This window comes from Equus asinus, chromosome 5 (genome assembly GCF_041296235.1).
Source record: "Equus asinus isolate D_3611 breed Donkey chromosome 5, EquAss-T2T_v2, whole genome shotgun sequence".
In the NCBI taxonomy this organism is placed as follows: Eukaryota; Metazoa; Chordata; class Mammalia; order Perissodactyla; family Equidae; genus Equus; species Equus asinus.
In genome coordinates this window covers 3045010-3057837 of record NC_091794.1, presented here as the reverse complement: position 1 = coordinate 3057837, position 12828 = coordinate 3045010, and the positions used below count along the sequence as shown (strand labels likewise).

Sequence of the window (12828 nt, the reverse complement as noted above, 5' to 3'; positions counted from 1 at the left end):
GAGACACTGGTTTCTTGACTTCTCATCTAAAACTATCAGTATAGGACACCGAAGTTCTGCCATGGAACTTATTTTTTTTGTAGAGTAATCTACAGTATCTAATGCAATGTGGGAAGAGATGGTTCTAATACATGTGAACCTGCTTACATCTGCCTTCAGTTGCACTGTGTAGTCAGAGAGGGACCTCTCCAACGAGGCAGATTCCAAGAATGACTACTCGGAGTTCCTGGGTTGGAGACTTCTGAATACCAGAACTTGACGAAATGAAGCCTTGTAGGGCTGACTACTACTGTCTTTCCTTTCTCCACCCCATGATAGTTGTGAAGATATAAAAATTATTCCAAAGCACTGTTTTCATAGGGTCCAAAATAACAGAAGCCACAGACTAATCATGCATCCCTCCTTGCTTTCTGCGTGTAGGTGTGCATACAGGAAGGAAGGGGGGGAGGAGTCCACAAGTGGGAATAAACATATTTTATGCATTGTAGAATATTTGTCATATGTAAAGAAACTAACATTATTTTACTCTTCAACTATTATGTGAAAATAAATTTCACAAGAAACCTTTCAAATCCTAAGCGTTCTTTTATATAAATATAGCTAGTCAGAGCATGTTTTTATTACCTGAATGGGAAAAAGAATAAAATGTATAGAAGATCTTAATATTAAAGGAGAAATTAGTAAACTACTATATAATGATGGTTCTAAAATCTTCTGCCCAGTTTTTCTCAATAGATTGTTTTTATTAAGATTCAATTTATATATCCATCTGATTTAAAAATAGATGTCATCCAACAAAAATTAAGAACCATCAACCGCACTTTCCACAGATTCCTCAAGACGACAGAGATGAGGAAGAGTCTGTACTACCTACAGATAAAGTTAAACATCTAACAAAAGTGGAAAATGGCAGAATAGTGAAAAAATAATGAAGTCAGCTGTTCAGCTCTAAATAGTGACACCATTTTTCTCCTGCAGTTGCCATATAGAAAAATGAAAGTGTGTATGTTGTACTACAAACCACATATTTTTTTTGAGATTTTTATAAAATAATTGCAAAAAAAACTTAGAAAATAACAATGCAAATCACAATCCAGTTAATGGGAAAAACATTCAGAGCCCACAGGGAAGAAAAGACAAAAACATTTTATAGCAGGATTAACAAGAAGCATATGTGTTTACAGATCAGAGAACACTGCAAATAAACACAACACAGTAAGAATTTGTTTATCCAAAACATATTTGTTCTCCAAGCCCCTAATACATTTTTAAAACTCAAGAATAAGAAATTAAATAATACCAATATGTCATACCAATTATGAATATGGCCTACACAGCTAACATACTGCAAAGTCTGTTATATTTCCAATTTGGCTGGTATTGCCATCACTTGATGTATGGATAGAAATTGTGAAGTCTGTTCCTAAATGTAAACCCTTGAGTGACCTTAGGTCATTTAATTTCTGTGAATAAAATATTTTAGTAGCATCTTTTGCTACAATAGCATGAACAAGTTATGTGATATTACCACAAATAACAAGAGATAACAATGCTTACATTAAAATGAACCAACATTCCAAACAAACCAATGTATCAACAGAGAGACTGACAGATGTTTCTGGAGGGATTCTAGGACCAGGTTCACAATGGCAATAAGCCATGAGGAAAGCTTCTCCATGATTTTACCCACTGGGATACAAACACAAGGCAGGTTCTAGCTCTAGTAACTGCTGACTGAGACTGGGATAGTAGTGATGACGGTTACACTGAGTTATACTTAGGGGTTCTTAGGGAGCTTCCTCAAAAGCAGTTCAGGGCCCAGGGGTAACCAATATCAAAAATTGTTGACTTTAGAAACACAGACTCAGGCTACTTCTTTAATGAGGGAGGGCTCATGGCCAATGTCCTTGGCATCGAAAGTCAACTAAGATCAACAGAAGAGGATAAAACCTGGGGCTTCACTGATGTTCACAATCTGTGAAAAAATAATTTTATCTTGCAATTCTTCTACATTGCATTCAGAAATACTAGCTGTTGAAGTTTCAGAAACCATTTTCTACATTTCATCTATCCCCAAATCTCTACTACCAACAAGAGTTCACAGAAAGCTGTCAGTAACTAACATTTTTTATTTCCCACATTACAGAAGGGATATATGTTTTTAGATTAAGGCAGGTTTGTTTTTGTGCTGCTTAGCACATTTTTTTGTGATCTTCAAAAACAGACTACTAAATCAAATATTGAAAATATAAAACTCACACTCCACCAATGACACGAATTGATCCAATTCCATGAAAATCCCCATCATCTTTTAAAAAATTAGGGACAGAATCTATATGTTCACTAAACTCTTTGGCTTGTCCATGAAAGTGAGGTTTTTCATAAATAATAACCTGAAAAACATGACAGGAAATTACTTAACATGCTCATATTTTAGAATAGATATATATTGTCTTAAGTGACGTTAAAGACCACAACATGAATAGGGACCATTGTCCATTTTTTTATTGATATACACTTACAATATAGTACTTTTTCTGATATCCACAAGGAATATATGAGTCTTTATTATCTTAAAGGTAAAATATCTTAATTGATAGTAAATTTCACTCCTATTAATATACCCAAGTATGATTACACTATTCAGATTACCCAAACTGTAGGAACATCTCATAGGGTAAACTGCCTTATAACTGGTTCTTGAATCATCTTTCTAAGTTCATTCCTCTGTTTAGAATTCAATACAGACTGGCCTTACATTTTTTGAATTTTCCATATAAGAAACAAAAACTCTCTTGAGGTTCCAGGTCATAAAGATAAATTATCTATTGATTTGAGAAAACATATGCTATTTTTTCTTATAACACTAACTGCTTCTGTAGTCATTACTGTTCACTGAGAAGAAATAGACATGCAAATTCCTGAATTTAAATACAAAACTTCCTAAGAATAAGAAATGACTGGAAACTTAATAGTATTTGTATTCCATATTTGATTCAAATTGTGGGGAAAGTAATCGTAGTGGGAAACAAATTTCTAGCATTTCATTTACTTCACATTTGGGTCAGTACAACTATTTCTCTTATACCACTCTGCTGCTCGTTACTTCCTGAAGATGAGCTGCACTTAGTACATGCAAGTGATAACAGTGGGACAGTGCCAATCTACCCACACCATCACCTGGTCCTCTTTGTGACTAATGGCATAATTTGTGTCCAACTGGCAACCTATGACCTTGGTGAATAAGACCCCATGCTTAAACACACTAAACCAGCAGGCTATAGCTTCCTTGTTTCCAAAAACTCTAACATTATACAGATGGAAAAAAAATACGTAGTACTGCTCCTGCTGTTTTCTACACAGTAAATTTTCACAGGGTGCTGTATTTGACATAAAGTTTTATTTGGGTTTAGCACATACTACAGATGCTGAATACACTCAGACTAAGAAGCAATAACTCTTCAATGAGTAAGCCACAAACTAACATCTAACAACTTGAAGATTGTGACTCTATGATAGGCATTTCATTCATACACCTCTACAACCTGTCAGACTGCGAATGTCCAAGACCCAGCCTGCTGCACCTGAACTTCTGACTCAGCAGATGAGGAGATGGAGACAGGAGTTACTCAGCGAGTGTCACAGCTAATTCTGCAGCTATTAGATTGCTGATTCAAAACCTTGGCTACATGTTAGAATCACCTGGGGAGCTTTGAAAAATTTTCATCACACCCCAGAACAAAGTATTTCTGAGAGTGGAACCCAGGCATAAGCAATTTTTTTAAGCTCAGATATGTATGATCCCGTCATACAGCCAAGATCTATTAGACACATTCAGATGCTAAGTTTTAGAAGACTCCATCTATGTGATTGGGAGAATGGTAGTCAGTTTTACAAATTAGGAAGCCCAGAAATGGGAGGGTTGGAAGAGTTGTGTCTTGTTTTGGAGGAGAAAAGGATGGCTGAATCCCTGTTTCCACATCTCTGGAGGTGCTATGCCTAACTAAACAGAGGCCTATTTGCTTCTTTGATCACTGCACTGCTTTTCTTCCTCTCTCTCTTTACAAATATTTTATAATTCCATCTCTTCTTTTCTTTCCCCAAATGTGCTTAATCCTGGCACCACTACCACCCCAGTTTTTACTGCCTCTACTGTTCCCTTCAGATACTCATACTTACAGACTAGCATCTACCTAAAAGGAGCTATCTACACCCCTTTCTCATCATCCTTGATCTCTTTCCTGAGCATCACTCCCAAATGCCTGTTAGATATCTCCACCTGAATGTCTGGCTGCCACCTCAAACACTCCAGTACAAAAATCCAACCTATCACCTTTCCACCCCATATTAGATGCTCATCAAACGTGGCTGGGTTGTCAGTCCAGACCCCTATCTTTGCATCCTGACCTCCCTCCCAATCCACAGCGTGGGCCTCCACAATCATTTTGTGCAGTCACTTCCTACCACACAACATCCATTACCTAGGGGTTATTAACATATATTTAGGGTTTTTTTTTTTCATTTTAACAGTTGGAAATACTTAGATTAATACTCACACAATTTAGTCTGCTACAAAAGTCTGTTCGAGACTTACCTTCAAGTTCATAGGCATTTCCACTTTCAGTCCACCCTTAAGATGATGACAAGAAATTTTAATATTAGATATGTAAATATTTAAAGTGTTCAAAAGTAACTAAGTGATGTATGCAGGTTATATAAAAATCTAATTAGTGAAGATTACATACCAGTCAAGTTTAAGGTGCGGTAAATTTTAAATTTTAATTATAGAACTCTGCAGTGGTCACAATCAAGTCAGGATGCTCTACATCAATGTAGATGGGGCAAGAAATCTTAAAAAGATATTTCCCAGATTACAACCACTACAAGGAAGGAAACTGAGCTTTAGTCCTTAAGCAAATGTGACCAATTAAAGATTTAATCCCACGGCCAGGTATCCCAAAAAGAAGAGTGGAGTTGCTAGAAGATTAAAAATCTGATTTGGCAAAGTAGATTTCTAAGCCACTTAATACTAAATTTCTTTTCTACAATTGCTTCTGCTTTCTAAGTTAGAGACAGTACTTCCTCTTCCAAGTTCTGTCAACACTTTCATCACACTTCATGTCTGTGACCACAGATTGCGGAGCATAAACAGTGACCCTCTCCCCACAAAAACCCGAATTCTATAATTTCCCTGTTTATAAATGCTACTCCACATTGTGATATTTCCTAAAATTTCTTAGTCTGTCCTGGTTTTCATTTTGTTTTTAAAGCACAGAACAACCCAAAATGGTTTATCATAGCTAACATTTAATTGAACAGTTTACCCCTCAAAGAAAAATGTTTGCAACAAAAATAAATACTGCAGGCACTTATTATCTTTAAGAAAGAGCACTGACAGAACTCCCCACTTATTATTAATGCTGAGTTTATCAATCATTACTGCAATGGAAGAGTATAATTTACAAGTAATTTTCTAATAAACATCAAAAAAACAAAGTCAGAAGTTTATGAAATATTCAAAATTTTAACAGAACTGCACTTATGAGGAAACTGCACATATTGTCATAAACTCAGCACAAAGTAAATTCAGACATTTGTCTTTTAAAAAACACTAAAACGTTCTCACACAGATATTCTCTACAATATAAAGAAATAGAAAAACAATGTATAAATAGTTTGCAGACTCAGTAGTATACATACGCATTTCTCAAGATTGAGATACATGAGCAATCATCATGGCTATTTAATTTTGGATTCATGGGGCCTTGGGAAAATGCTTCTTTTAAATTTGCTCACCATTTGAAGTGGATGCAACGATTTCATTTCTGCTGCAGAAATCTCAAAGAGTCCGCAGTCTTCCTCCAAAACTGTAGCTTGCCCCTTAAAATTAATATCTGGGTAGGCAAGCCAACTAAACAAGAAAGGAATGGTTGGTTACAGTATAATAAGAATACCTGGGTCTGATTCTATAAGAACTAAAAGTAAAAACAACAACCCTCCATCACAGAATCACGCTAGCAAAACACACTAGCCAGACAGCACATGCTAGTGAGTTAACAAGTTAGTAAGTACTGACATTCTAATACTTTCTATCCTGTAGTAAGTCTATTACATATTTTCCAAGCACTAGGTATTACTTTCCTTAGAATTTCCAATATTCCAATATTTAAAAGGTGTGATACCTTAAATTCAAGCAGAGTATAATTGCAATAGCAATACCTTTTATGACTCCCATTCTTTTTTAAACTGGGGCAGTCAGATGTAGGGATTCCACCAGGCATTTTACATCTTCGACTTTTATGTTTAGAATCAATATCAGTTCTATTGGCTGCCTCAGGAACACTATCTGAAATAAGATTCCTGAAAGATCCAGCTAGCTTTCAGCTAAACTTGATAATGACAGACATTTCTCATGGATACGGTCAATGGGTCTGCCCAAGAGTTCTAACCTATGGTTGGGGGAGACGAAGAAAGATGTCTTTAAGAATTCTACACAACCATCATCAGAGCAGATGAAAACACAAGGAGAGAAGAGAGATGCAGGTTGAACCAGGCATCACAGAATCTGTGATTAGAGCCAGTCTGGGACTGGATTAAGGCTCAACTCAGACCATAGTCATGAAGACACCTTTGGAATCAGAAAGGCTTAGTATCAAATTCATGCATACCAACTGCTAGCCTCGGACAAACCAGTTAATTTCCTTATTTATGACCTGAGAGTAGCTCCACCTGCCTTGCAGGAATAGAGGAGTAATAAACAAAAAAGCACCGTGTGGGGGCCCTGTGGGGGCCTCAATATGTACGAGCACTGAGACACTCGAGAAATAGTTCTGGCTCCAAAATCTTAGGCCAGGGACGTGTTTTTATTTCTCAGTGCCAAAATTTGGTGGACAAAATGATGATGGATGCATCTATCAAGAACCACGTCTGAATCAGTATTAAAAGGATCTTTTCGGACACCATGCCTTCTCAGAGAAGGGAAACAATAGAAAGAATAAACAAATGGGACTTCATCAGATTAAAGAGCTTCTTCAAGGCAAATGAAAACAGGATTGAAACAAAAAAACAACCCACTAACTGGGAAAAAATATTTGCAAGTCATATATCTGACAAAGGCTTAATATCCTTAATATATAAAGAACTCTCGCAACTCAACCACAAAACATCAAACAACCCAATCAAAAAATGGGCTGGAGACATGAACAGACATTTCTCCAAAGAAGATATACAGATGGCCAATAGGCACATGAAAAGATGCTCATCATCGCTGATCATCAGGGAAATGCAAATCAAAACTACACTAAGATATCACCTTACACCCGTTAGAATGACAAAAATATCTAAAACTAATAGCAACAAGTGTTGGAGAGGTTGCGGAGAAAAAGGAACCCTCATACACTGCTGGTGGGAATGCAAACTGGTGCAGCCACTATGGAAAACAGTATGGAGATTCCTCAAAAAACTAAAAATGGAACTACCATGCGATCCAGCCATCTCACTACTGGGTATTTATCCAAAGAGCCTGAAGTCAACAATCCCAAAAGTCCTGTGCACCCCAATGTTTATTGCAGCACTGTTTACAATAGCCAAGACGTGCAAGCAACCTAAGTGCCCATCAACAGACGAATGGATAAAGAAGATGTGGTACATATATACAATGGAATACTACTCAGCTGCAAAACAGAACAAAATCATTCCATTTGCAATAACATGGATGGACCTTGAGAGAATTATGTTAAGTGAAATAAGCAAGCGAGAGAAAGATAATCTGTGTATGACTCCACTCATATGAGGAATTCAAAACTATGGACCAAAAACAGTTTAGTGGATACCAGGGGAAAGGTGGGGTGGGGGGTGGGCACAAAGGGTGAAGTGGTGCACCTACAACATGACTGATAAACATTAATGTACAATTGAAATTTCACAAGATTGTAACCTATCAATAACTCAATAAAAAAAAAAAAAAAGAACCACGTCTGAGAATCTATATCTGCTCTGATGAGTCATACATCAAAGACTTAATTGGATCCAAAGAATGACAGAATCTGTTTTAATCCCTGCAATCGTCTTTCTTGGGTATCCAGGAGTATAAATGAAATTAACTAAAACTTCATAAACATGTATGTCACCTATTGAAATATGAAACAAAAAGTGAACTTTAGTGGCCATCAATCACTGTAATAAAGAGAAGTTGATACATACACTCCTGACTTCACAGTGAAGGACACAGATTTGGGGATGTTCAGCTCTTCCAAATTGGGGACAGCTCGCTGTAGGTAGACAGGACAACATGCTGGATCAGACTGTGGGCAAAGTTCTATCTCGGGAATGCTGCAATCCTGAAAAAAAATTTGGCTTTAAAATCATCACGAGACACACACAGTCAGTTTTCTCAGCACCCAGACACGCAGCTACAATGATTCTCATTGTTCAGTTGAATTTCTCCACAAAACAACATGAAGGAAATACTGTTTTTCCTTTCTGTTTTTTAAAATAAATTTTTCTAAGGAGTTACATTGGTAATATAAAAATTATAAATAGTACTTATTGAAAAAGTATTACCCCAATTCTTTCTGCTTTGTTTTTACAAGTCTTGTTCCATTAAGCAATGTTCAGAGTTACCAAACTATTTGAGTGCCAGAAGCCTGTAAGCCTCCCTTCTTAGAAGCATAACAAAGCCACAGGGAGGAAGGGACTTAAATAAAAGGTGATCTCAGGGGGGACATAAAAAATAAATAACAGAGAGGCTACTCCCTCAGTGTGTTATCTAATTTACACTGACAAAAGAAGTAGGAATTAGAAGTGAGGGTAAAGGAAATCTGTTTTCCTACTTGTGAGATTCTATTTATTTTCTTTAGTGCAGGTTGGTTGGAAGAAGAAAGGCATCAGGAAACCTGACCCTACACTCCATCACACATCCACTGTCACCATGTCCTGTCAAAGCTTCCTTTAAAATTTCACTTGTGTATATCTCTTCTTATCTATTCCTACTGTCAAGGCACTTTGTCAAGGCCAAGACTTCAATTATGGGTCCAGTCACAACCACCAGTCAAGTATTGGTTACTCTTCATACAGCTGGGCTTGTTAGAACACCACTTTCCTCGTGACGTTCCTTGGCTCAAGACCCAAGCACGTCAAACATACACTTCTGTTTGTCTGTCTACAACACTGCATCAACCTATTGATCTACATTAACGCCCACAGCTCTTCAGTCATCTCCACTCCCCCTTCTGGCCTCTCTAAGCTTTGTAAATGTCTCCCCCATTGCTACTAAAGAGATAATTCTCTGTATTCTTATTTATGAAAATCTTTTAATAGTTGAATCCTATCTCAAAGAAGACCTCATCTTTTCTAAGAGAATCAAAACTACTGTTATTTCTTCCTTCTCTGAAATTTCAGATGTGTTTCTACCTGAACACACAATCTACCCTAATCATCACGAATGTTGAATTATGCAACTCAAGTTTCAGTAGCATAATTCTCATCTAGGGCATTGTGAAATTCAAATGATTACGTTTTAATGAAACAGGTAAATGCAATAACAATCAGAGGTGACATTTACTAGACAGAACAATTGTATTTTTAAAATTATAATCAATTTTACAATTTTTTTTTTTGGAGGAAGATTAGCCCTGAGCTAGCATCTGCCTCCAATCCTCCTCTTTGTTTTTTATGAACTTTTTTTTTTAGGAAGATTAGCCTGAGCTAACTCTGCCACCAATCCTTCTCTTTTTGCTGAGGAAGACTGGCCCTGAGCTAACATCCATGCCCATCTTCCTCTACTTTATATGTGGGACGCCCGCCACAGCATGGCTCGACAAGTGTTGCCATGTCCACACCCGAGATCCAAACCAGCAAACCTCAGACTGCTGAAGCGCAACATGCACACTTAACCACTGCACTACCAGGTGGCCCCGAATCCTCCTCTGTTTGATGAGGAAGATTGGCCCTGAGCTAATATCTGTGACCATCTTCCTCTATTTTATATGTGGGACACCTGCCCTAGCATGGCTTGATAAGTGGTGCAGAGGTCCGCACTCAGGATCTAAACCGGTGAACCCTGGGCCACCAAAGTGGAGTGCATGAGCTTAACCACTATGCCACTGGGCTGGCCCCCAGTTTTACAATTTTAAAGCTGCAATTTTCTGATTTTTTAACCTTTCTCCAAACTGAGGTCTCTTAGTAATCATTATTAATCATTCTTATTAATATATATAAGCAAGTAAATTGATACATCTTATTTTCAGAAAGTTAGTTCTATAATGTAATACAGTAAAAAACATAATCTAACATATTCTTTAAAGTATAAAAGTACATTTCCTTCTAAAGTTTCATTTCAAAAATAGCCAGAAACAACCAGAACAGTCACCTGTCAATCTTCAAGGCTCTTTTGTTTGCTATTCATAATAGAGTTCTAGTAACATTATTTAAAATGCTGCCATATTAACGTCCCCCCAGGGATCTGAGGCATAGTCCCAGCACACATTACCAAGTGTCTCACACGAACAAGCTTCCTCTGCATTGTGTTATACAACAATGTTTGGGTGGTGGGCTTTGAGTCAACCTCAACACAGAAGGAAACCGCCTAACACCAAAAGCATAACAATGGTTAAAAAATGGAAAATAAACAAAAACAAGAACACTTATGTTCTCAACTATCTCACAAAAGGCCCAAGTTCTCCTCAAGCTGACTGAAAAAGATTTCACTAAGTTCCATCTTCTTCATGGTGGCTATTCACAGAAATGATTTCTTTTGGAAGACTTGTATAATCCTGGATGGGCAAAAACAGTCAACACTGGCAGCAGAAGGACACTTTATGGTAACCTAGCAACAAGACACCATTTACGCTGAGTGAGGAAATGTTTATGTGGCTTCCTCCCAGGCTTCCCTAGGCATGAGACACTTCACAAATATATCTCCGTGAAATGTGCAAGCTTAGACTAATAAAGCAGTTAGTAGGAACGGAGACAAGGCTATCAGAAACAGGGTAGGAAAGAGTTAGTTAACAAAAACAGTAAGAAAATCTACTTGTTCCCACCTTACGTAAGATCAGTCCCTGATCTAGCAGAGCTCTCTTTTCTTGGCTCATTAATGAAGTTACCTAAGTAACTTCTGACCATGAGAAAAATGTCATTCCTTTAAAAAGAACATTAAATGCATAGTAAACACAATAATTTGCAATTTCCACTTCTATTTGACAAAAGAAAGCACCTGACTTAAGATTCACTGCCCTGCTACCCCACTGCCAATTACGGCCACTGGAGCAAAGAGGACCTTGAGCAGAATCTACAGTTGCTGGTAACATGGTATCTTCTGCATCTGCTATACCTGTTCACAGGAAAGTGAAGATATTATGAAAGTATTATCTTTAAAGAACATTAAAGTTTTAATGACTCAGATTAGAGCAACTAAGATTAAGATGATGAAACAAGATAAAGCTAAATAAAGCTGGCACAGGCCTAGGTGAATTTGGAATGGCAACCACTACAATGAAAACGGAGCAGTCAATAGGCAGAATTTTGACAACACTGGAGAAAGGAAGCAGTCTGATGCCTGATTCACTTTGTAAAATATTTAGAACAATGCTAATGCCTTTTCCATTCAATGACGAATAGTTTTATTTTCCTTCCTCACTAAAAGTTGCTAGCCTACTCAAGATGTGGGCACTAAAACCTCAATTTACAAAATGACTCCAAGAACAAACAATGGAAGAAGGAAAAAATGCAAGCATGACTTACTCTTTCTTGTAAAATATTCTAAGCAAATGGCAGATATGCAAATACCCATTTATATATCCATGCTCAAAAGACTGAATTTTTTGTTTGATTTTATTGTTGTTGGATTTGGAGGGGGTGATGAGGAAGTTGCTATCTGCAATTCTTATTTTTTCTCCTTCTCCTTTTTCTCCCCAAATTCCCCCAGTACATAGTTGTATATTTCAGTTGTGGGTCCTTCTGGTTGTGGCACGTGGGCTGCTGCCTCAGCATGGCTTGATGAGCAGTGCCAGGTCCATGCCCAGGATCCGAACCAGGGAAACCCCAGGCCGCTGAAGGGGAGCACACGAATGTAACCCCTCGGCCATGATGCCGGCCCCTGCAACTCGTATTCATCTTTTTTTTTCCCACTAGGCCTGGCATGATGCCTGACACTCACAAGGAAGGCACAAAACTCTACGTTATTTAAGTCTTAGAAGATTCCACCTACAAACTATTCATTTCAAGGAATTTCTGGTGAGTTAACTAATTAAGTGAGCATTCACTGCTTGCTGAGCTGAACTGCTTGCAGTTAAATTTTTCAAGGAACATGAGCACTGCCATTTATGCTATAACCATCCATCTCCTTGTAGTACCACCAAGCCACTAACATTCACCTCTGTATCTGACACAAGTGGCTCTGCCAGGAACACCCTCACATCTCCCATGCTGCCCAACTCCTGTTTCCTCTCTCGAAACTCCCATCAGGTGTCAACTGGTCCAGGGGAGGTGCCTCTTCTTTGTGCACCTGTAGAGCCCTGCAGAGCACTGCTCACGTCAGGTGGTTATGTGACTCAGCTGTCTCTCCCCTAGACTAGAAGCAATCTGAAGTAAGAGATCATATTTCACTGTATTTCTATTCACAGTAACTACTGCAGCAGGGGTCCAAAAGCAGGCAAAATATTTGTTAGATATAAGCTTACAGTTTTGCAGAAAGTATTAATTCACGCAAAATATACACAACACCTTTTAATGACAGTTATGAGTTTTTCTGTGTGCTGTCTTTAATTTGTATGCTATCTGCAACTATCAAGGATTCAATAACATCAATGCAAATTATCATGACAGGTTCTA

The 12828-nt window shown here is 37.7% G+C and overlaps 1 protein-coding gene across 4 annotated transcripts in view; it reads right to left on the bottom strand.

Annotated features, from left to right (window-relative positions):
- CRYBG3 (crystallin beta-gamma domain containing 3) overlaps positions 1-12828 on the bottom strand; it is a 106054-nt gene that overhangs the window by 48770 nt on the left and 44456 nt on the right. For 3 of the 4 annotated variants that reach the window (XM_070508534.1, XM_044771741.2, XM_014864084.3), the window contains 4 exons: positions 8203-8339; positions 5797-5911; positions 4595-4630; positions 2260-2393 (listed from right to left, as the gene is read on the bottom strand). In XM_070508534.1, coding sequence (XP_070364635.1) covers positions 2260-2393; positions 4595-4630; positions 5797-5911; positions 8203-8339 — 422 coding nt within the window. Of the gene's footprint in view, positions 1-2259; positions 2394-4594; positions 4631-4681; positions 4881-5796; positions 5912-8202; positions 8340-12828 lie in introns of those variants that run through there. The other variant, XM_070508535.1, reaches the window with a different exon arrangement.